At 33.9% G+C, this 26,774-nt stretch overlaps 1 protein-coding gene across 1 annotated transcript in view; it reads right to left on the reverse strand.

Annotated features, from left to right (window-relative positions):
• LOC143228326 (uncharacterized) overlaps positions 1-26,774 on the reverse strand; it is a 58,562-nt gene that overhangs the window by 30,326 nt on the left and 1,462 nt on the right. The window contains exons 2-5 of the mRNA XM_076459596.1: positions 8,689-8,878; positions 7,980-8,009; positions 5,211-5,500; positions 4,030-4,213 (exon numbers count right to left, since the gene is read on the reverse strand). Of these exons, the coding sequence (XP_076315711.1) occupies positions 4,030-4,213; positions 5,211-5,500; positions 7,980-8,009; positions 8,689-8,828 (644 nt within the window). The 5' untranslated portion in view covers positions 8,829-8,878. The remainder of the gene's footprint in view (positions 1-4,029; positions 4,214-5,210; positions 5,501-7,979; positions 8,010-8,688; positions 8,879-26,774) is intronic.

Below are 26,774 nucleotides of genomic sequence, written 5' to 3' on the forward strand. Positions count from 1 at the left end.
TAATTTTAGTTTGTATTTACTGTTTCTGAAGTCAGTCTTCTTAAAACTGAATAAAAACATTTTCTACACCTTTCAAGAATAACCACCAAAGTAGTTTAGAATTTCATGAACCATACCCATCCAAAAATATTTTAAATAAGCTAAATTTATCAATCAACTGTAAAATATGAGGTTGACACTAACTCTGTACTTCATAAGATATTGAACTGCCATACCAAAAGTAACTCAACAGTATCATTAATACATACACTTTGAAAACGTTCACATGATGAAACACTGATAAAAATTTCTGATCTTTATGAACCTATCATAAAAGACAAACCTGTGATTTCTACTTCAAGTGGATGCTTTTTACCAGATTTTATGTAACAAATGTTTTATCACATGGTTAGAAGATATGAAATATTTCTAATCACATATTAAGTATACATTTATTATTCCTTTTACACATCTTTACAAAAGTTTAAAATCTACTTTTGATCATGAAAGAAAAAAAAAAGACTTTCTTCTGCAGTTTTGAATATTTCAACAAAGTAAATCTTTCAATGTTAGGCTAAACCAGCTTTAAATGCAGATGACACCTAATAAAAAAATTATAAGAACTACAAAGTTTTAATTTTATTTAATGTTGATTTTTCTTTCCAAAGAATTGTAAGTTATTATAAAGTTACTTACTAACAAGTATTAAAAGTTTAATCCTTTAGCTCAACTGTGAAAGTGCTAGCCTCATATGTAACGTCTTGATTGAAATCTACAGCAAAAACTATACATATATATTCATGAGTTGGAAAAAATAAATTTACCATACTTACACCAGTGGCCAACCCATAACCTTGAAATTAGGCTCATGCATAGGCCTTGTTTATCGGAAAGGAAAAGTGCAATGGTTTGAGTTATTAGAAACGTGAGCTAATATCAAATACCAGAGTGATAACCATTTAAGTCAGCTGGTAGCACTTGTCTGGCATGTGACAGGTCTCAGGTTCAAACCCAATGCAAAGACATACAAGTACCATGATCAAATTAAACCACCACACCAGCATTGTGTTAAGAAGTTGGTTTGCTGAATCTTGCATCAACTCGTGTAAATGTCTTACAGTATACTAAATAATGCTTAGTATCAAAATTTAAATGAAATATTTTTCACAGATACCATTGTATTTGTATATTTGCACAAATAATACAACTGACAATGAATCTAACTCGCATTTCAGCACTGTATGACCAGCTTGAATACAAACAATCTTTCTTAAATATTTAAATCTGGCAAACCTTCTTATACTTCTCTCAAAATATACAAATTTATCTCATGTTTGAAACTACAGATGTTACATTTTCTTTCTAAAATATAAAATAACTTGGTTTATCAAAGTTACAATAATTAAAATCTGTGTTCTATCAATCTTCCGATAACTTGCCAAGTTATGCAAGTGGTTAGTCTCCATTGAATTTCATTTCAATTATTCAATTTCTGCCTTTAATCACATTAGAATTCTTTCACATGTTGAAGAACATTTCAAACTTAACTGGTCTAGAAACATGAATTTGCTTCTAAGTCAGACTTCATTTCAGTGAGAGCCCTGAATCAGTAAAACTTTAGTTTTTGTATAAATACTTAGTCTTATAAGTTCACTGTTCTTTATTCTGGTTACATAAAGCTGCATTTCTAGAATTTATTTTAGCTTTTCTTTTTCCAAATATTTCACTTTCTTTTCAGATCTGATTTTAAAGAGAATTTTGGAAAAGCACATGAATAAGTAATTTAATCACTCATAACTATGTTTGGTCATAAAAAAACTTAATAGTAATAAAAGGTTAACATTAACCAGTCTCCAGAGAAAAATAATGATTTAACATCCAAACTAAATATCAGTATTGTCCAATTTTAGTCCACGCTTCTTTCAGTGTCACTTAAGACAACTAGTAAATGTTTCACATACCTTTATTCTCTAAACAATATTTGAATGATTCTGTAAAGTACTTTTTGTATAACTTAAACAAAAAACAGTTGTTTATGGATGAAAAGTGCTTTTCCTTAATATCTCAAATTCAATGTGTAGCTAAGCTAGAAAAAACAACAGTAACTGTCATCACTTAATCCTTAAATTATTGTATTGTTTTACGAGGGCTGTTCAAAAAATATGCAGACTGTTTGAATTGCGCGACTCCAGTTGGTTCCAGGGGGTATCCGCTTGGTATCGCTAGGTTTGCACAGATCAGCTGATTACGACGCCATTTCCCGATTGTAGATATCTTCATTTGTGTATTAGCTACGTGGTTTTAAGTGAAGTGCGATTTTCTTGTTTGGCAGATTTCAGAATGAATGACCTGAAGGAGCAACGACTTGCTGTGAAATTTTGTGTTAAACTTGGAAAATCTGCGACTGAAACTTTTGCTATGCTTAACACGGCTTACGGTGATGTTGCTATGAAGCGTACGGCATGTTTCAAGTGGCATGAACATTTTAAGGATGGTTGACAGTCCATTGAAGATAATGAGCATCCTGGACGTCCTTCCACGTCAACTGACGACCCACACGCCGACAAAATCAACACCCTGGTGCGGGCAAATCGACATCTGACTGTCAGGGAGCTTGCTGAAGAGTGTGGGATATCAGTTGGATCTTGTTACGAGATTTTGACCGAAAAATTGAAGATGCACCACGTTGCTGTGAAATTTGTGCCTCAGAACTCATGAGATTTTGGCCAAACACTCGATCACTGTTCTTCCCCCCCCCCTACTCACCTGACCTTGCTCCTTGCGATTTTTTCTTGTTCCCCAAACTCAAAAGACCCTTGAAAGGAAGAAGATTTGAGACGATTCCCGAGATTAAGGCAAATGCGATGAAGGAGCTGGAGGACATTACAAAAGAAGCGTACCAGGACTGTTTCAACAAGTGGAAACACCGTTGGGATAAGTGTGTGCATTGGGGAAGAGAGTACTTTGAAGGGGTCCCAGACCTGTAACTTCTAAATAAAGTACATTTTGTTTTATGACGTCAGTCCGCGTATTTTTTGAACAGATCTCGTATAGTGTTAACTACCAGTACTGAATAAATGAGTTTTTTGCTTGTCTCAACATGCAGTATAAAGAAACGATAAAAAAATTTAGTGAAATTACTCATTTTTATGGTAAATATGTAAGTGGACACAAGTAATAATTAGCAGAATTAATTGTAGTATTAATGGTGGTTTTGTGCATACTTTGTTACTTGAAACATTATAACCAAGACATTCTTAAACCTACAAGTAATTTTGTGACATAGTTTAGGAAAATGTCCTCACAAAATCTATAGGATCATACAGACTTCACCAGAAATTCTGAGGTTAACTCACCCTTTTCTACTTTACAGATAAGTAGTATTAATATGAGAGTTTATTATTATTATTATTATTATTATTATTATATTAGTAACTTTAAAATTAAATAGTTTCTTAGTTATTTTGGACTGTACATCTCCACATTTTTTTAACATAACAATTAATGCTTCTGTAACATTAATTTTAAAGAGAACATCTTAAAACAATTAGACAAAAAATAATCTTCAAAGCGTAAAAAAGTTTGTTTCCTTTTTGAATTTCACACAAAGCTACACAAGGGCAATTTGCATTAGCCATCCCTAATTTAGCAGTGTAAGACTAGAAGAAAGTCAACTAGTTATTGCTATCTCCCACCAAATTTTGGGCTATTCTTTTACCAACAGATTTTGAGATTGACCATCACTTTCTAATGCCTCCATGGCTGAAAGGGTGAGCATGTTTTGTGTAATGGCTATTCAAACTTGTAACCTTCAGATTAAGAGTTAAGCACCCTAAACATCTGGCCATGCCAGGCCTGCATAAGAGAGACATGCATACATTTTGATATAGTAATATCAGGATTATGTTATAGTTATTTGCTAAATTTTTAATACTGTGATAAATACAAACACACATACTAACAATTATTCTGAGTATTATTTTGAATCTTAAATTATTTCTATACAAAGTTCAAAGTGACAGCTCAAAACAAATGTAACAGTAAACTTACTTGATTGATACAACATTGGGATGATTCAATTTTCTGAGATGTTTGATATCAGTTTCAGATTTGTCACGCACTTTCTTTACAGCAACCATTTCATTATTCAAATGACCCTTAAAAACTGCACCCTGAGCTCCACTACCCAACCACTGCAAGTCTCTGATATTTTCAAATGGAATTTCCCATTCATCTGTTTAAACAAATTAAAAAACCTTTAATACATTAAAAAACTTCACCTGGAATTTCATTTTTCTAATTAATTATCTTCCCAATTCGTACCTGATTATTATTTTTACGAAGACAAATAATACCGTTAAACTTTAAACAAATTCTGTTTGTCTCTCCATTCAAATCATCTACACAATAGATGAAATAAATAAATGAAATGTTCAGCTGCATGATTGTAGTCTTTATTTGTGGAGTAAAAATATTTAAAATTTTCATCTCATAAGACTTAAAATTTCAAACAAAACTACAAATCTGTGGTATTTGTGCATAACTGTTTTTTTTTTTTTTTTACTTCTAGTTTGTTTGTTTTGTTTTTGTGAATTTCATGCAAAGCTACACGAGGGCTATCTGCGCTAGCCATTCCTAATTTAGCAGTGTAAGACTAGAGGGAAGAGAACTAGTCATCACCACCCAATACTAACTCTTGGGCTACTCTTTTACCAAAGAAAAGTGGGATTTATCATCACATTATAATGCCCCCACAACTGAAAGAATGGGCATTTTTGGTGCAACATTAAACTGAACTCGCTACCCTCAGATTACGAGTCAAGTGCCTTGACTATCCAACCAAGACTTCTAGTTTAAAGTGTTAGAAAACAATGAATTGTAAAGTTACAGTACTAATGGTTTTCTTAAGCTGATGATGAATAATTATTAAATTATTATTAATTAATTACACTTTTAAAAGTCATTGGTGTTAGATCTATTATATTTTTTCACAAAACATTCTTTATTTAGTCCCCCAAGGGCTTTTCTTGTTTTTGGAAATCACTAAGGGACTGAATAAAGAATGTTGTGTTAAAAATATAATAGACTTAACCCTAACATCTTTTGACAAGTATAATTAATTATTTGAAATTGGTGGTGTCAAAATTGCCACCTTAACCACATCTTTCTCCCTTTTTTCATGTTTATATACTGAAATAGTGATAGATAAAAAAAATGGAGTAATTTCTCACCTCTACTTTCACTGTTACCAGATTTTCCAAGAATACTCCAAACTGGTTTCAAACATCCTAGTAGACCCTCAAACCATCCAGATGATCGACTACTTCTATCATGAAAATCAATACCACCATCTTTTCCTTGTGACTGTGACTGATCCCCTCCAGAATTTGTTAAACTATAGTAACTAGGAGATCTAGGGGGGCCTGTTGTAACTGCTGGGGGTTGTAATGTTCCTTGAGGGGATTTAGAATGTTGAATCTCCATACTCAGTTGGTTAAGTTCTTCTTGGATACAGAGCATTCTGCATGACAAAAAAGCTTATACAGTTAATACCAAAAAAGTTTTTCAAACAAACCTGACAGAGAAAGGCTTTTAGGAAAACAACCTGTTTTTTTTTTGTTTTTTTTACATTACAATCCCACTACAGTTTTCATTTCGTAAATTAACAATGGGTTGATTTATCAAACAAAATAATGTTTATCAGCTTTATTTTGTCTTGGTGTTATAATACAATTACTCCAAGTGGTTAATGCTGGCAAGGTGGAATATATTTTAGAATCTGTAAGTAATCAGCAATGTTTGCTAAAGTGTCTAAACCTTTGGCTTGCACAGTTTCCTTAAGTCAATTTTATCCTGCCAAAAAAAGATTATTTAACATAATTTCATGAAATACTAAAGAGGATTTCATAAACCACAGTTTCTGCTTTAAAATTTAAACTCAGAAATAATACTAATAAGAGAATATGTAATGCAACAAATTACAAAAGAAATCAAACATTTGTAGCAGATTTGGGTTATATATCATTGTAATAAAATGATTAAGAGTGTCTTCGATAAATTAATCAGCTGAGTTTCTGTATGTAGTCAAGAAGATACGACAGGCAGTTTATATTTAATGTAATATACAGTAATTTCCTAAGCATTACTTTCATGCAGCTGTGGATATCTGTATAACTTACAGAATAATTCTTATCAGAAGCAAACAAAAACCTAATGGGCTAATTTTTTATTAATTTCATTTTTGAAAATTATATTTAAAATCGATCAAACTTCTAAGTTGTAAATCGAATTCTCATAGCATCTTTATTTTCTACAGTAGACAGAAGGTTATTTTTGTTACTAAACATATTATGTTATTTCCTATGAGAACATTTCCTGTGCAAGAATAACATTTGATGAATTAAGCTTCTTGTGATGGAGTAAGATGCTTCAAATATTTCAAGAGTTCAATCTGTAATACTTAATATATCCAACAGAGCACATAACAACAGACATATCATATTTTAACAGTACACTTATTAATTCATTCTTTTATTCTCTGACACTGTAGCTGAAGCATATAACAAGTTATGCATCTAGCACACTAAACCCACTAGCATTAATAAAGTCTGTCATAATGAAAAAATATTTGGCTCAATTTTATGAATATTTTACTTCAGTATGAAAATAAGGAAGTTATTACAAAGCAATGAGGCAGAGAAGGAAACAGTTGAATGTCATCAACTGTGTACAAAAATGAAAGTTAGTACATGTGACAATCAGGTATAGAAGCAAGGTTGATGTACTGCTGGAGTAAACCAGAATTGTACTTCAGTACTTAAAACTGGAGCAAATTTCTCACACTTCAAAATTTAAATCATGTATGTATAAAATGATTCATTCATCTTAGATCCATATTTAAGTGATTTTCACAACCAAACTTTCAGTGTTAGAAAACATTGATTGATTATGATCTTTAATGTCCTCTGACAAAGTGCTATCACACACACATACACACAGTCATGCCTCTCTCTTTATCTAGGAGCTGTTATCAGGCACTCTGCGATAACTCCAGCTCAAAGGCAGGTGTTGGACTATTAAAATGGGATAAAATTTGTCATATGTCACATGATTATTAAGACACACAAGCACTGTATTAAAAACTTAATAAAATAAATCTCAGAATTATACCGTGCATTTAAAATACACACTTTTAAAAGGCTTATTATCTATATAATACAACAAAGGGTTTTTTCTCAGTTATTTGTATTGGCAAAACAGGAGGAATGGAAAAATTTGTAGAAGCCAAAGTTTTTAATAGAACAGTGTAGTTAAAAACATACTAAATTGATAAGATATGCATTTTGAAAACTTGTTTTAACATTAGTGAATTTTATATCTCTAGTTATTGATGATCTTATTTGTTACTGACACTTAATTTAAAGGAAGCTGAGTTGCACGTTTTTTCTCAGTAATATACACCTATTTAATTTAATACTAATCAAAGTACTCTGAAATAATTATTGTCATACATATTCTCTTTCTTTTAAAGAGGAATCACAAAAATGAATATGAAATCTTTTCCCTGATGATGACATCACATGTGTGCAAAATTCTGGCAAGGTTATGACACTAAGATTTAGCAGAACAACACTGTACAGCAGGAAAGAAAAGGAATTCATTCTAGTGTGTTGAACATTACACCATGCATGACATTAAATGTTAACAAGTTCATTAACAGGTAATGTAACAAAACCTTGTCAAATGAACACTGCAAAGACACAGCATTAAAATCACATCAGATCAAATATAGTAGCAGCATCTATGTAATAAAGAATATAAGATAAATCACATCTCTGGTGATGACAGTTATTTTGTAATGTATGACTAGTGTTTCTTTTCACAAGGACAGAAAGAACTGTAAGTTACAGTTAATAACTAAGCTAATATATAAAACTTTTAGAGTATTAGAATGATCAGGCATAAATATATTTTATTTTTAGTAAATAAATAAAACATACCCTTTATCAAAACAATCCTCCTTGTCAGTACTGTTAGTAAAAAAAACAACAAAAAATTGGTAACAATTAGTAACACAACTACTAATAAATATTTCTCGAAAACAATTAGATTAAGCTTATGTTATTAATATGAAAAACAATTCTAAGAATCTATCTGTGATTACCTAACATTAACTGACAGCAAACAAAAATATGTAAACAGGTCACAGATAATACATAAAAACATTAGATAAGAAAGAAGGCCAGAGTTACAACCACTTCTGTAGAAAGTGGTTCTCCTTGACTTGTTTAACTCTGATTGCAATACATGCCTTGGTTCCTCTAACAGTGCACAGCAACTGTTTAATCACTATTGCCCAATTTCAAGAATACCTTACATTTAATAAACTGTAATAAATGTATATCCAACTATGGCTTATCAACTCTTTAAAATGTTTTGAAAGAAAGAGAAAGATCATCAACTTGAAATTAATTTTGTTGAAACCCAAAGCTATTTGTATTACACAAACTGTTGTTGTCTAAACATTGAATTAAAATTGTAATCATAATCCAAAAAGCTTCATTAAAGGAGAATGAATAAGCACTCTTACAGTGTGTACAAACGAGGAAAACAGCTAATACACAAAGATGTTGTTTTTCAGGATAAACTTTAAAAATTTGTATTAATGAAAATCCCACTTTTTTTACCTGCTGTAATCTCATACTCTACCTTGTTCCAAAGTCCTCCCTATCTGTACTACTGAACATAATACCCAGTGAAGCCGGAGATGAGCGACTCCCACCAATATCTTCATTAGATGGAGATTCAGTCTTCACTGAACCCACCATGCTAGAGACTGGTGTATGCATCTTGAGTATTTTTAGGGTCTCTTAAAACTCCTACTACATTGCTGGGAGAACTAGACAAGAAAAGAAAAAACGGTTAGTAATTCTATAAGTTTTTCTATTTATAGAGATGAAAGGTGTTGGAGTTGAAATAAAGGTTGGAAATTACAAAGTATCAACCAGTATGCAAGTAATTTCTTTGCTCAACCTAGTTCTATTGGTAATAATTGCAAATCCTCAGCCACAAACACCAGTAAATAACAAACTTTCTTGTGTGTTTAACAAATAAAATTTAAAAATAATGTTATAGCCTTTAATAGTCTTTAGCTACGTTAAACTTTACTAACGTGGTACGATTTTATACATCGTTATATCACAAACTTCCAAGCTTACTCTCCTCAACAAGTTGTTTTCAAGTCTTCTCACCTTATCACGCTGTAAAGAATCTGCAGATTATATCGTATTCTTCACGCAAAATAACGAGTACAAACAAACTTTCTTAAACAGCCCCTTTTGCTTACTAGCTCTTCGTAACTTAATGCACAAACATTAACAAGACAAACGAATCGTTTTTAGAAGACTCACTATTTCGGCCAGTTGAATAATTGGTAAACAAACGGTAAGCCGATTTAGTAAAGATATTGTACAGAAAAGGTTATAAACAACTCGTTTGAAAGGGCACTTTGTTGTATGTCCAATAAACGCCCGTATGGACCCTTCAAAATGTAGCAAATGTTAAGCATAGCAATGTTTTCATTACAACGTAACCGCAGGCAGTGTCAACTTGTCATCAAAATGCCACAATGCAGAATTTATGGCGGACGACATACGACAGCCTTAGCTGTATTTCTTTCAATAGGCTTAACTCCCACAGCTGCTTTCCACTTTGAAGGTAACGCTCGTCCGCATTTCCGAGAAAAATCGATACCTTTCTCTCTTCTAGCGAGGGTTATTACGTTACATCCACAATACCCAATGGCAACTACGTCCAAACGTAGTTTAACGTGATAAGTGTACGAACACAACCGAGTCAGTGATTCCAAATGTTAGTCTTCCTCAGCTCGACCAACACAGAACACAAAGATCTACGTAGAGATACTTGTTTAACGAAACGGATTACTACTGTTGTTTGTACTGGAACAGCTGAATAAAGTAAACAAGGTGTATCGCTGTAGACATAGGTGTGTGAGAGAAAGAGAAAGCGTTTCTGTAAAAAACATACAAGTAGAACACAGTACTTGTAGTAATGCAGCAAAATATACGAGCCAAAGTTTATGTATTTCAAATTCCCGTCGTTTTTTTGGTGTTTTTTTAAAGAAATACTTCACAAGGACACTTATATTTTCTTTCGGCAGTTTCACTAAATAAAGAAAATAAAGTTAAGTTATCTTAGGAAACAAAGTTAGGGCTTGTAGCCAATCGCTGTTCTGCAAAACTAAAACTTCTAGATTGCTACATAAACATGCGAAGGTTTATTTCATTATAGTGTAATATGTCGCTTGGACCATTATGGAAACACACATGACGTCCGCTTTCAAAATTAGTTTGTTTTTTTAAACTAAATTAAAGGTCACAGAAAAAGTAGTAGCGTTTCCCGTGGCTCAACCACCCCACGGGAAAACACAGTTTAACTCTTTCAATTTGTTAGCGTTGGATATTTACCACGTGCTCTTTTGAGTTTTTTCTTTCACATCTTTTAGTAGGTAATATAAGCTGTATTGATTGATCATATCTATATTCGATATACATCGCTTCCAAAGCGCATGCTATTGGTTAGACAAAAATTGCGATACCGTAATGAGGTTCACCATTAAAACATAAAAGATTAACCGTGGCATGTGGTGTGTTTTCTTATGGCAAAGCCACATAGGGCTATCTGCTGAGTCCATCGATGGGAATCGAACCCACGATTTTAGCGTTGTAAAACCATAGGCTTACCGCTGTACCAGCAGGGGACTAACCGTAGCGTACAGCAGAGTATATACATATGTTACGTACATCACAAATATAGTCAGTTTCGTGAAACGTTACGCACAAACGGAAATAAAGTTACGTATAATATAACAACAACAAAACTGACTTAGTATACATGACAATAAACAAACTTTTTCACTGCGAAAACAAAAGGAAAGTAGAAAATAACGCTCTAGAACAAATTATCTGATAGTCAATTCTAAAACTGCTTTTATATGGCACCATTTTCTCTGCTAACACGTGTAGATAAACTGGAAGGTTTCAAAGCTAAGTGGTTCGATGTTACTCAGCAAAACGGTTTTTAACTAAAAAATAATATATAGAATTAGAATTATTGTTTAAGGGGTCAGTGGATTTCAATACACAGTTTTCTGTCCAACTTAGACGCTGATGAAAGTCTAAAGTTCAACTGGATTTTCATCTTCTTTTATGCTTCTATAAACTGTGGGAAAATTGTTTTCTCGATACACGAAATGTATTAAATGTGTTCAAAAGATAACAGTTTACTATCTGAATTACGACACATAAATAACATCCGTCTAATGCGAACTCGTCCTGTTACAGTGCTATTTTGTTATTATTTGAAATTACTGGAGAATAGACATGAATAATGCTAATGCAAAATTCTATTTCTTAAGTAGAATATTCTATACTAAATTGTCAGGAATTAAACACACTATCATTGGTATTTTAAAATTACAGAATAAATATGTAAATTAACTGTATACTATAGTTGAGCGACTGTTAGTACAACTCAAATGCTCAATAATTAATATTTTTAAAGTATATTATATGAATTGACAAGTTTTTCTCGTCACTGGGGACGGGTACTTTTGTTTCTCATACATAGTTACTAACTAAGAAATTTCCACAATTTCTGAACATGCAAGTACGTGAGATTACATATATGTAGAAAGTTCATCGACCACAAATGCATGCCTTCAAGTGTATACTTGCTCAGGTGTCGAACGTCTTGTTTTTTCACTCTTTTCAGTACACATAAAATCAAAATCTAACTTAATCATTTGTTTAATTAAAGGTTTTCCGGCGTGTAAACACTGCCGTTTTGAAGTGTTACAATTTGTATAAAGTTGTTACATGACAATTTAGGTTATTAAATTTGCTCTGATATTTTTGTGACATCGCTGATGGCAAGTTCATTATTTTGGTGGAAATTTGAAAACACTTTACGCGCATTTACCTTCTGCTACAAATATTCAGATTTCAAAACATTATTTGTTTAAGAAAACTGATCGCAAACGCTTGACAATCGGTTTTCCAAAGCGAAAGTAGTTCGACTTCAGTTAAAACTTTGAGTCGATACCAAATATGAAATGTACAGTAACAGATCATTGTACGTGCATCGGTATTTCATCACAAGGTCAGAAAAATATATTAGTAATGGTGATGATTTTAAACTGATCTGGTTCGTTTAAATAGTACATATTTCTGCATACGAATTTAACAATACTGCCTCTTAAGTGTTAAGGGTTACAAGAGCGTTATGACAAGACACACAAAGAAGTCGAAACCTGCGCTTTGTAGAACTCTCACGAGCTCTGAAATAGACGACACAAGCTTCTGTTATTCCATACCGAGTAGTGTTTATTTCTAGATTCGGAAAACATTAAGATTACACTTTCGACTCATCATAAAACAAAGAAACCTTAGAAGAAAAGGGCGCTGTAATAATTATTTACGGTTACACTTGTTGGAACACTAATGTGTAGGACTTGCATAAAGGCACACTGGTGTACTGACTCGCATAAACACTGTATGATTAACATACAAGCAATTTCAATCGCTATTTTCCTCCAAGTTCTGAATCTTAAACGTTTCACGAATTATCGAAATTAATTTCTGAAGAGCATGATATGCTACAAACTAATAACACACATTTGTGTCATTAATAAAATACCAATAAATCAATAATGCTAGGATTACCTTTTTTTTTCTATGATGGTAACACGATTTAAAATGAATGCTAGTACTTTGGTCAAATTTTAGACGTCATCATCGAATTTTATAAGATAATGAAAAAAAGGAATGTATCAAAACAAGAAGGAACTTTTTATTTGTATTCAATCTTTACCGTCATTACGAAGAAGAGCAATTATTTTTCTATATCAAAAACTTTAAATAAATATGGACGAACAGCACTAGCATATCTTGGCAACACGGGAAAACCCAGCTAAGTCACGTGATAATTGACGTATCACTCGATCAATACAATTTTCAGCCTCTACACGTCAAACCTTCCAAAAAACATCCCAAAGAAATATCGATAGTAACGCAAAAACTCGCAAGTAAACATTAATTTCAAAAAATACCATTGAAATTATTCAATCAACGGACGATATTCAATCTTTCTAACAAACTGTTTTGAACTTAGCATGATACAGGTAAAAGATTCTTAAATTAAGTCCAACTTCACCCCAACTATTCAAAAGAATACACTGTGTGAAAGTAAGTGCTACACTAGCGATGTGACATAACACAGTTAAAAGTTCAATAATAATATATATTTGATAAAGACCGTTAAGTATGCTGTAAAACATATGAAACTAAGCCATGGAATTTCGGCTCGTATTCTGTTGCTGAATTAATGCAGTCTGAAATCGAAACGAGAGCCAATCAGTTCCGGTAGAAATATGGTTGTTGGCAACTTCCAATCTATGTTAACATATGACTAGAAACTGAGCTTTATAAATCTACCATTATAAGGCGTTATGAATTGCTACATTTTCCCATAAGCTAAAGAGTTATTACGAATATTGAGAAACTAAAGTTCACAATGAACTTAATAATCTTTAGAACATGACCACAGATAGCGCAGCTATAAACAGTAGAGAACATTCTGGATATTGCGTGGTAAAAGTTGAAAAAAAATTCCACAAATTCGTAGTTTATCAAAGAGAATAAGGCTGTTTCTATTACTTACTGAAAAATTTTCCCAGCATTTTAACTACGTTTGTTACAGAAACTAATACAGAAAGAACATGAAATAAAAGTAGTGTTTACCGGAACCAGAAAGCCTCAAAATAATCAATTACATATGATCTTTCAAAAGTAATATGATGTCATCCAACATTTAATGAAGTTTCTATATCTATTTTTGTTTGAGCTATTACAGCATTCGACTACTTTAATATATTTTTTATTTTGACCTGGTCAATATGGGGGTAAAACAGGAGTGTACCCAGCATCATAGAGTGGGGGGGATCTTTTTCCAGGAAAAATGTGGACCCTTTCTTTGAACCAAAGAGAAAATAATTTATGATTTACAAAAAAGTTTAGCGTTTGTGTAAAAAACCAAAACAGAGTAAATCTATTACACTTTTTATGATATTGAGCCCTTCCCAGACTACGCCTCTCGGGTAATGATGGGGGCTCTCAGTTTTCTACAAATCCTACATACATTAAGTTCATTATGACGCGTAACTAGAACTTTTTTTTTTATCAACACGCGTATTTTATGAAGATTATGTAACCACATTACATTATTTCATTAAATGTACCATTTCAAAAATAATAACTTAAATTATTTTATAAAAAGTATAATTCACTCATTCACCGTAAAAGTTGTATAAAAATATCCATTATTGCCAAGTACGACTGTTTCATATGCTGGTAATTAATGTTGTTGTTTTTTTATAAATTTCGCGCAAAGCTACTCGAGGGTTATCTGCGCTAGCCGTCCCTAATTTAGCAGTGTAAGACTAGAGGGAAGGCAGATAGTCATCACCACCCATCGCCAACTCTTTTACCAACGAAGAGTGGGATTGACTATAACATTATAACGCCTCCACGGCTAAAGGGTGAGCACGTTTGATACGACGGGGATTCGAACCCGCGACCCTTAGATTACGAGTCAAACGTTCTAACCCACCTGGCCATGCCAGGTAATTAATGACAAATGTTTTAAACTTTGGCTCAATTAAGTTCCAACTGATAAATGCCTGCGTCTTTGAATTAGGTTATTAGTGCGCGTTACACTTCAGTAACAACTACGTGATCTGGCCATTTCTTTCTGACAGGAAAACAAAACAAAAGAATGAAAATAGGAATCAGAATCACGGACCTGAACCACACCTTTCTGCGCACATTATCTGCTTGGTCATCATGGTGAACAGGAAACAACTGTCCAGTGATTTAAAAAACCGAATTATTGTAAAATACAAGTCTCGTGTGTCTCTTTCCGGTATTGCTACATGTGCCGAACATAATGGGCCGAAATCTACTGTTCAAAGCATAATTGCCAAGTTTAAGCTTACAGGATCAACTGCTAACCTCCCTCGTTCCGGACGCTTCACCAAAATTCCAGAGAGAACCAAGATGGAGGTTCTCAGAGAAGTTAGTAGGAACCCTCGTTTAACACGTAGTGACATACAGAAACTGGTAAGGGAAACTGGGGTTGAAGTAAGCACCTCAACAGTTACGAACATGTTACGCTCTTCTGGGTTCAAAGCATGCCGTCCTCGTGGAACTCCATATTTAAAGCCTGTTCATTTAGGAGCACGATTGAGGTATGCAAGAAAGCATGTAGATAAACCCTTTACCTATTGGAAGAGTATTCTTTGGTCAGACGAGACTAAAATCGAGCTTTTCGGTCACAATGATGTTCGCTATATTTTCTGTAAGAAGGGAAAACGAAATTTTCCAAAGAACACCGTCCCTACAGTTAAACATGGGGGTGGCTCTATCATGCTATGGGATTCCTTCAGCTCTTCTGGTGTAGGCAGCCATCAGCCTGAAAAAAGAAGAGTACGTTGATATATTAGGCACTTATATCAAGAATGATACTTGGAACTTGCGGCTTGGGCGTCGTTGGATCTTCCAGCACGAAAATGACCCTAAGCACACATCGAAATATGTGCAATCCTGGTTGCAGAGGAACCATATAAGCGTTCTGGAGTAGCTATCACAGTCACCCGATCTCAACCCAATTGAAAACGTTTGGCATGAGTTAAAGACCATAGTTCATCAGCGTCATCCGAAAAACTTCCAAGAGTTGGAGGCCTTCTGTAAAGAAGAATGGAAGAAAATACCAGTCGAGTACCGTCAAACGATCATGGAGGACTATGAGGAGACATTGCGCCAAGTAATTCACCTGAAAGGCTACACAACTGACCATTCAAGTAGACGCACGAACACTTTCTGCCCCTCCTATGTTTGGTTATTTGTTTATAAACAGTTTATTTGTCGTTTAATTTACATAAAAAATATGTAAATGTGTTAGTATAATATTTATAATATCTATACTTTCATCATCCTAATCGTGATACTTTTTAAGTTATGAGGAAAAAACTACTCACGACGCAGGGGTACGAACACTTTCTGTCGTAACTGTAACGTAGCACTGACTGTTCTTCAACGTTATTACGAACTGAATTTCTGACCCTTCGATCCGTACTAACAGAAGCGATCCTTACCAAACCACCATGCTTTGCAAACCTGTACTATACAAATGTACAGTGAAAGTTATAGTATAAACACTGCTAGCCTAAATCTTATAAACGTTACGTTTCTCTAACTCTTAAATTCGTATAGAAGTTGCCGTACTATATCGCCATTGAAGATTTCTTTTGAGCAACCTTTATCCATGATTGCTTAACTTCAACAGAATTGCTATAGTAAATGCATCCATAACGTTTGTATTTCGTGCAAATATCATTCTTCCAACTGTTGAGATTGGGATAAACACAACTCCCAAACGCTCGCTCTACCAGTGTCTAGTATTGATTAGTTTAGCACTGAAAACAGGTTTTCTGTCGGTAAATTACTTTGCAAAAGGCAATGAACTTTCACCAAAATTTTGACATAAACGAGAACAATTCGCTTCCAAGGGAAGATTTATTTGCAAGTGGTGAACCAACGAATCTAAAATTTTATTCTTCCGAGCTCTAATAACAGGTTATCGTTGAAAAGCAGTTTTCAGTTATTTTTTTGTCGTTTGCCGGATGCTGAGATAACTAAAAAAGGTCACTGGCTTAGTTTATTTGGAATTTCGCACAAAAGTACACAAGGGCCATCTGCGCTAGTCATCTCTAAATTAGCAGTGGAAGACTAGAAGAAAGGCAGCTAGTCATCACCACCCACCGTCAACTCTTGGGCTACTCTTTTAATAACGAATAGTGCGATTGACTATCACATTATAACGCTCCCACGGCTTAAAAGGCAAGCATGTTTGGTGGTACGGGATTCAAACCCGTGATATTCAAACTGCGAGTCCAGTACCCTAACCACCTCGCTATGCCAGGCCAAAAAGTCAAATATCTATTTTTTTAACCAAATGCTACACAACAGGCTATCCGCCCTCTGTTCACTAAGGGGTGAATCGAACTCCAGATTCTAGCTTTGTCGTCCGCAAACTTAGCTTAGCGTTGACCCACTGAGGACCATATTGGTTCATGAAAACAGGTAACTTCATTTTGATTCAATACTTTTATCTATTTCCAAAGGAAAAAAAGAAAAGAAAAGAAAGCAGATTTTCATTCCAGTGTGCTATAAAGAGAAAGAAAGAAAGCAGAGGCAAATCTGTGATAATTACATTCAAAAATATAACAGCGAATTTACCAAACTCATGAAATTAAAGAGTTTTAATGATTCTTTACAATAATCTATCTCACGACACTATATGTACCTAATTAGTCTGGTATATTAGATTAACCTGCTTTGATCACAAGTTACTGATAATACATAAACCAGTATTTGACAAAACATTGTGTGATCGATTGTGACCGAAGCGACGGGCGGGTTCGTCAACTTACAGAACTTACGACTGCACCATTGCAGTGGCGGCGGTTTGAGTGTGCTAACAAGGTCATCGTACAGTAATGTGGGTCAAGGCAAAAATGTCATGTTCAAACTATCATGCTTAGTTGGTGATAACGAAGTTAACCGCTGCGGTTGTTGTTTATTTGCTTTCTCTCAGAACACCGAAGGAATCGGTGTTTAATACAGGAAATAAAACCTTTTGTACATGGTTATGCTGTGAGGACCTTTTCTGAGACGGCGAAGCATAATTATAATTAATTATACTTGCCATACGACATTAATACTAGACCTACTATATAATAAAAGGTTGTGTTAACAGTATTTTTAACTAGTCCCTTTGATATTTTCAATAATTAGAAATGTGCAAAATAACAGTACACTTGCAACATGTAACAGTACACTTGCAACAATCATGTTCTTCATATCCATTACCGTCATCACCTGTGCAGTCTTACAAAATACAACAGGCCTATTATTAATGCCTTTTGTACGATTACTTTATAAGCTTAAAACACACAGGAAAAATGTTGTCTATTAAGCGTATAATATATATTACGTTTATATTTAATCTCTAAACACTGGAAGTTCAATCTTACTCCCCATATATATATATATACATTTTACTTTTCTGCATGTCAGTCATGTGAACAACATAGGCAAGAAGAACGCCACTGAAATATGTTTTGTGAACAATAAAAAAATAACTTACCCACGTGTACCTTTAGAGAAATACTGGCGTGCTTCTTACATAAGTTGCATATACCAGTTTTTAGATATATGCAGGTTTTTTTTTTCTCAGAACTCTACATCACAAAAAAAACAACGAAGTGCATTCTTTCTACATCATAAAGCGAAACGAAGTAACTAATGAAAGCTTCTGTGCTTCACAATTGTTTTCCTCAAACCCATTACCTCCAATCGGAATCGCAAAAATGTATGAACTTGCACGATCAGAGACTGAAGCACGTGCGAAACTGCCCAATCAAAGTCAAGAGTGGGATCCAGATCACGAGCGTTTGGACTGTGATGACTCATTCTACTCTGGAATGCTGCTGAAAACAAGCCTTCACGTGTGACGCACGCGAGGCGAGAAGCCACATACACATATTAAAAAATAAACCAAATGCATGTGGTGTCGATTTCATATATGATTTTCGCGAAGAAAAGGTTTTATACAAAAATCTTACATCTGTGATAACAGGCAGAAACGCTAAAATATATATATGCTGACAACAAATTGGTATAAAACGGGCATATTTTGTTCACAGTTAATCAGGTATAACTCACAAATAGAGTACACAGCAAAATTATTTAAAACATTTGTTTCAGAGGTTTTTTAATTAATCACAAAGCTACACAATGGGCTATACGCACTGTACACACCATGAATATCCAAACCCGGATTTTAGGGTTTTAAGACTTTCCACTGGTCCATACGAAAGTCGGTGAATATATTATTTTTAATAAAAGAGAAAGCAACACATTTGACGTGTTTTAATTTCTACCATAACAAAGTTATGAAAAAAATCATCCCAAGCTCAAAGGTGGGTCAGAGTAAATTCTACGAACTTAAAGTGCAAAATTTCGGGGTTCGATTCCCCGCGATAAACAACGTGTGGCTTTGCACTATAAGAACAAAAACTTCACAACGTAACAGGAGATGGCTTACAATTAAAAATTATTTTTCTAAACACTTAAATACAAACGAGTTTCACAATGTAAAATCCTTTAATCCCCCTACAAGAAAAGTTATCAAATAACTCATTTAACGCCAGTTAAAATTTGCTCTTGGTAATATCTGTAACGGATTTACCGTTATACGTTTATTTTAATACCTACATGTGTTTCAGTTTGATGCTTTTGACATATGTTATCTACATTTGTGGAAGATTCAACAATTGTTGAGTAAGAATCAACAATATTTATTCTACGAAAACTAGCGTGTTTTCGAACATTGTTGAAAGTTTGAGAATCTCGCGTGATTGGTATACAAACCAACGCTCCAAGAGACAATCATTATTATTGTTTGTCAGCTACAGACAGTATACTATAAGCCTCGGAAGTTATAGTTGTGATTAACGCTTATTAATTGGAAAACTACAGAATCTAAGCATGAACATTTATAGATTTTGAACATTACAAATGGTTAAACATCAGTGAATGATTTCGAACGTTATTATTTCTGTGCGAACATTAAATACCTTCACCAGAAAAGTCGGCTTGGCAAGAAAAAGTAACGTTAGCTTCGACGAAGCGTAACAACATCAACTTGAAATTAATAAGCTCGTCGCGGACTTTGATCGTCGATAAAATATTCAGTTCTGTACCGGATATAACATTCAGTGTTCTCTATAAATTTGTAAAACTGTTGTATACAAATTATTACGTGTAATAACATTTATTTCAAATTGTAATGTTTATATATTGAAATATATTTGTGTTTAGAAAGAAAATTGTATCAATCTTGTAGAAAAATATAAATGTAATACATATTGACACTTATCTACTTTTTTAAATTCCCGGATATTCGAAATAGTAACATAATAAATCGGAGACTCGTCCGATATAAATTATAATACGTAACGTACCCCTCTGGGAACTGTTCGGTTTACCCATTATCCATAACTCATTTAAATTCGTATGTGTATAACCTCAAAATCTTGTTGCATATAAATCTATTTGAGACTGTAACCATGACAGCTTCAAAGTCCTGTTGTCAGGATATCAACAGTATATTATACGTATTCTAGAGTATTCACGTGACTGCGAGCCAAAGCCTTGTGCAGTCATATAGGTACGAGTAAGTTCACTACAGAAATAGGTTTGTACTATATAGGACAACTACCTGAATAGGACGGTGAGTAATCAGTAACTCCCCCCCCACACACACACACACATGGACCCTACTGAGTTAAGAACAAGATCCCGTTGTTACAGGTCGTTTTGTCATCAGGTGTTTCACCCTAGCAGGTTATGGAACCTGTACCTAAGAATTTAATTTGCATCTATTTTGTACCACAAGGTTTGGTTTGTTTTGAATTTTGCGCGAAGCTACACGAGAGCTATCTGCGCTAGCCGTCCCTAATTTTACAGTGTAAGACTAGAGGGAAGGCAGCTAGTCATCACCACCCACCGCCAACTATTGGGCTATTCTTTTACCAACGAATAGTGGGATTGACCGACACATTTTAACGCCCCGACAACTGAAAGGGCGAGCATGTCTTGTGTAACGGAATTCGAACTCGCAACCCTCAGATTACGAGTCAAGTGCCTTATCCACCAGGTCATATACTACAAGACTACCTACTATTTAAAGTCGTAACTTTAAAGTTAAAACTTAATATCAGATTGTCGGGTTTTCATCAAAGAGTTTAAGGCAGAAGCTTAAATCAAATTTAATCACCTAAATTACGATTAAAAGTTTAGTAACTGTTTGGTGACTGTCCAATCTGGGCTTAGTCTTAAGGATTAGAAGCCTAGCTTAAGTAAGCTACTGAACTTTTACTACCAACTTAGGCAGTCGAAATTTGTTTACAATTTAAAGTCGTTGTCGAACACATCAAGCAAGTCGTGGTCGTAAACCTCCAATTACTTAATAACGGTGACTCTCGCATATCAAATTACATAAAAATATATACACTTACTGAGAAAACACAATTTCTCTTTCTGTACTTTCGTCTCATGACTGCCATGCCACAATAGATACTATACAAATTGCATACTACACAATATACACTGGTTCAGTAACTAAATAACACTGAAACATCACATCTTATAGATGTCGAATAACTTAATATGGTGCACACGTTTCAAAAGCGTGACACTAACAATATTTCACTAAATATTAATCACAGAGAAAGTCGGTTAAGTGCTTTTCCCCGCTAAAATATTGTCTACGTTTCACGGAAAATCCCTTCATGGTTTCGGTAATTTCTTGCCTAAATTAGAAAACGTCATCCGGTTTCTGATTTTAGTTTGTTTGTTTTTTTACTATTTTTTTTCACTTGTTCACATTTCATCAATAACGGTTATGGTTCCCAATACTATACTAAAGTAATACAGTGACTTACTATATTGCCGACACAACCTAAGTCAGTATGGCGTTCCGTTCTAGATTCCATCTTTACTGATAGGTTTATATACGCCTGACGTTAAAAAGAGAAATGAATGAACTCCATGTTCGTCTTTCAGTGGCATCGTTGTTTTTATAATGTAAACTATCTATGTGATAGTATTAAACCATGTACTTTTTTAATGAAAACAACAATAGTTGAATTACATTTTTCATATAAGTAACAAATTTCGTCTCCTTTGGTTTATGAATAATCAAACGTGTACTCATACCGTTAACTCAATATTTCCTCAATTTGAATGTTATTTCAACTTTCTGGACACGGGCAGCTCACACTGCGCATGTCACGATTTTTTTTTAAAGTTAAATTCAAAATTTAATTGAACTACTGTAGTATCAATGTGTATCAATAAAGAACATCAAAACACAATTAATATATTAAATGTTGATTACGGTTTCTTCACGCTAGTTTGCTCTGAATGACCCATTTTAGGTACTATTACTAACCCTAGCTGATGTCTTGTATTTAACATAAATTACAGGTTTATAGAACACGAGTCGTTAAGACAAGTTTAATGTTCACAGCCTTCAGTCTTGTTGCTTGATGGAGATAAAACCAGAAAGTGTAACTCCTATCACGTCCTGTGTTTTACAAGATCTCAGTAAATATCGGTGTTTAACAAACTCATAATTAAACAGACTCGTGTTCTACCTGACTGAACCTTCCACCCACAAATCCAGAAAATATATAGATAATGAGTGTCTTCATAACATTATTTTTTACGCTCCTAAACCCAGACAATATGGATACCACGCACCTTTCCTGCGACTCCCAGTTTGGGAACCTCTGACTTACAACCTTAACCTTTATTTTGGACGGGGAAAGGAGAATTTTAATAATATAATTTTATTTAAATCAGTGATTATCACAAAAATGGAGTTATTCATTTTTCTGAACTTAAATTATATTTGTCGGTTGTTTTGTTTTTCCTTATAAATATTGTTTGATATTTTCCACCTGATTGGTACGCGCCAAATAGTCAGGTCAGAGAACCCTCAGATTCAAGCCGTCTTTTCTAATTTAGAACGGACTATCTAACATACAACCATACAACCGCACGTATTACGCGGTTACTCTTAAACAGCAATACTGAATATCACACTAACGCCACGCCCCAAATCTGAAAGTGCGAGGCACGCTCAGTGGTACATTGCAGTTGAAACCTTCAGATCAGAAGTGTGGCACACTAATCAACTAGCCACGCCCGATACTTCCACTTAAATCATTTGAGAAGATACAAGTCGGTAAACATGAACTTCGAACCAATTATCTGTATTAGTGAAACTAATACACAAGTTTTACATCTCTCACACTGGAACTAATTTGGAGCTAAAAATCATAATATTCAAACTTCGAAACACTAGTTACATTTACATTACTAGCAATATCCTTACTAGTTTGTACTAAAATGCTATCCCCGTTACACCAAACACGTTCGCCCTTTCAACCGTGGGGTCGTTATAATGTTACAATCAATCCCACTATTCGTTGGTAAAAGAGTAGCCCAACAGTTGGCGGTGGGTGGTGATGACTACCTGCCTTCCCTCTAGTCTTACACTGTTAAATTAGAGACGGCTAACGCAGATAGCCCTCGTGTAGCTTTGCGCGAAATTCAAACCAAGCCAAACCAAATTAAAATACGATGAAATATAGCGATTAAATATGATAATACTGTAATTCTACGCTCTTTTGTTTTAGTATAAACCAAGCTCACTAAATAAAATAATATGTACAGTTTTACTCGATAAGCCAAACAAACAAGACGTTAGTCTTATAATTACTTTTTTAGACTGCATTTTCAAACCAGATACTTTCTCCAATTTCAAACCGAAAATGGTGTACAAGATATTCTCCTCCGAGTACAGTAATGATGCTAGTGTTTATTCATAGGACATCTGTGAAGAAAATATCATACGTTTCGTGACAAAACATTAAATGAAATAAGAAAAATAGTTTATCGTTTGAGAAACAACTCACAATTATTTTACACTACTAAAGGATATGGAATAAAACAAACACCGAACTTTAATAAATACATTTTGGGCTTCATTAAACACAACATTAAAACAGTTTGCAAATCAATTAGATTACTAAGTAAAACAACAGAACAAGAAAATCGTGAATAGCCTGAAAAAGTGAAGATGTGTAATTTTCTTACTTGAATGGATACATTCCTTGAACTTTATTAAAGGATAGTATTAAAACAATTTGTCTAAAAATCGATTATAACTAATCCTAAGTTAAGTGGATATGACACTATTTTGTTCGCGGACCACCAAATTTCTGTATATATATATTTTATATCGGCAAACTACAAAAAAATTGTCCTACATTTATGAAACCTTTCCACAGACTCTGAAGGGAACCCGCAAACCATTGCTGTACATTACATTGCAACCACTACATATTACAAATAGCGTGTGTATAATAGCTTCACTATATTCGTTACCTAACGTGCACATTATATGACCGTTTTGTAATAAGTTTTCATGTTATCCATCTGTCTACAAAATTAAGTTTGTGACAATTTGGAACCTTCCCTCTATATACAACATCAACCAGGTAGCGTCATAAAGACTGGAAAACACAGATGAAACAGGCTTAGCGGCGTCAAGGTTTCCCTCAAAATAACAAAAACCATAATTCCACCTGCGTCGAATATGTGGCAGGTAGGTTCCAGACTGGCGGTAAAGTTCCATTACACGGTTGCCAGTGACGCTATCATGCGAAGAAACACTGTAAATGACCACATTTCTTCTCTCGAAACTTCAAAAACATTATTTATTTGCAAATACGCACTGAATGACAAGTTTGTCTAGAAAACAATTTTGGTATATAATTTTAAGGTCAAACTCGGTAAACGCAAACTTTCTGTAACAATTTATTTGGTTTAAAAGACCAAAAAAAAAACATTTCTTATGTGTTAAACTATCTTAGGCGAGGCCTATGATATAATAAAAACTAGTAACTAATGACGTTTCTACTGCATATTTTAGTAATAGTTTTTACTGTAATAACCTCTCAGAAACAAACTATTTGAAAGTGTAGTTTAGAAGCCACCTGTCGTTGATTAAGAGGTTGAACATCACGCAATGACTCGCACGAGAAAGAATTCATATTCCGGCTCACAAACCGTGCGCGTTCATGTGTATAGGGGATAACTATTTATATATTATCACCATAAACCACTTTTTCTTTACGTCTCCACGATAAAATTGGAATGTGGTTATCATAAAGGGCATTGGTTTTTATAAAGATCCGTAAGTTACCATATCAACATGGCTGTATGAACATCGTTTTGGTTATACTGCTTCAATACCTAAAATTAAAATAGTTAAGTATAAAAACAATGCCGTTTGAGACATTTCCTTTCTATACTTAAGTTAAAATAATTCAAATAATTCGAAGTCCTGGAACTTAAGAATATACTATACGTGAATAATAAATAGCCAAAGTGACACGTGATATAAGTCGCGTTCGGGAACAAAATCACGTTTAACAATCTGTTGAGAGTACTGTTAATACAGTTTAAAATAAGGAATACTGTATATTTTTAAATGTCTATTCTCAACACCATCGAAGAATAATTTGTAACTGACTTTTCCTTCCTATGTAATTTTGTTCTTAAATAAAGACAGTTAATACAGCGTAAATTAATATTCTTTAATTATTAAACACTAAAACTTCATCAAAACGACTCCCAGTTTCATTTTCATGAGAAATACCAATGATTTGCTTGTTTTAAATTTCGTGCAAAGCTATATTTGCGCCAGCCATCCCTGATGTAGCAGGAAAAGCAGCTAGTCATCACCACCCACCGAACTTATAATTTAAGGCCGATGTGAAAGTCTTCAAGAAGTAATAGCATCAAAATCATATTTCTTATTTACACTGGTTATTCGATGTTAAGAATTAATATACAAGAGAATTAAGAAAAAAGAAGCACAACAATAATAAATAAAAACAATTACCTCTCTACAGTCGGTATTTTGAAACAAGGAGAGCGCCACGCATTTTCTTATAAGCGTACTGGCGAACGTGTTCCAACAGGACTTCATAATTTGAGGTAGAAGAACCTGTTTTTACCAATGCCGAAGTCCTCTTGAATGAGTGAAATCGTACGTATATTGCATGTATTTTGTTCCAAGTACGGCGGCTGCTTCTCTCGTTGCTTTTGAAAAGCTATGCACGCAGGTAAAGCTCAACATTCACATTTGAAAGGACGGGAGAATAAATAACTTTATTACAAAATGTTATTTCGTAAGCAGGATATTCTACATGAATTGTTAGGAATTAAACACACTATCAGTCACATTTCAAAACGTGACATGACTTAAAGAATAAAAACGTAGATTTACTGTTGCTATAGTTGAGCGAATGTTAGTAAGACTGAAATGCTCAACAATTAATTTTCGCTGTGGGTGGTATAAGTAAACTCAGCTTTAATTCTGAATGAATCCAAGAGTCCAATACAATTACCTTTTTAAAATCCTAGAAATAATTTATATTAATAAATTAACTGTAACTTTTCCCGTCACTAGGGTACTTTTGCTTTTCATTTATAACTCATTATCTCAAAAGAGGGCCGAAAGCTGCTTGGAGGGGTCACTTTTTTAACCACTCGCACTGTATAATAGTGTGTTGTCTGTCAGTCATTCAGTACACACTAAAATTATATTAAATAATGGACGCTTAACATTGCATTTTGTCATTACGTCAATAAAATGTGCACATGCCACAAATAACGTGAATAATTTTGCTTAATTTTGGTTTTATTTACTCTTGAAACAGAACACTTTCGGGGACCCTTTGGACGTACATCTAATCTTTATTATGGTACTGCAACTCTACTCTGGCGGACCATTTGTAATTCCTTATTTAGCAATTCAAATTTCTTATAAGATGAAGCAAAATTATCCAATAGGTAGATGTAAGTAAAATCATTATTTGAAAAACTAACAACCATATCACAATAACAATAATCACTGCTGTTTAATTATATAGTTTCTCCAAGCCTTAAAATGTAACATATTTGTAAAAACAATCCAGATTTATAAAAATGTACTTATGAACTGGAAAATACGGC

The sequence above is a fragment of the Tachypleus tridentatus genome, chromosome 10 (genome assembly GCF_004210375.1).
Source record: "Tachypleus tridentatus isolate NWPU-2018 chromosome 10, ASM421037v1, whole genome shotgun sequence".
Classification (NCBI taxonomy): Eukaryota; Metazoa; Arthropoda; class Merostomata; order Xiphosura; family Limulidae; genus Tachypleus; species Tachypleus tridentatus.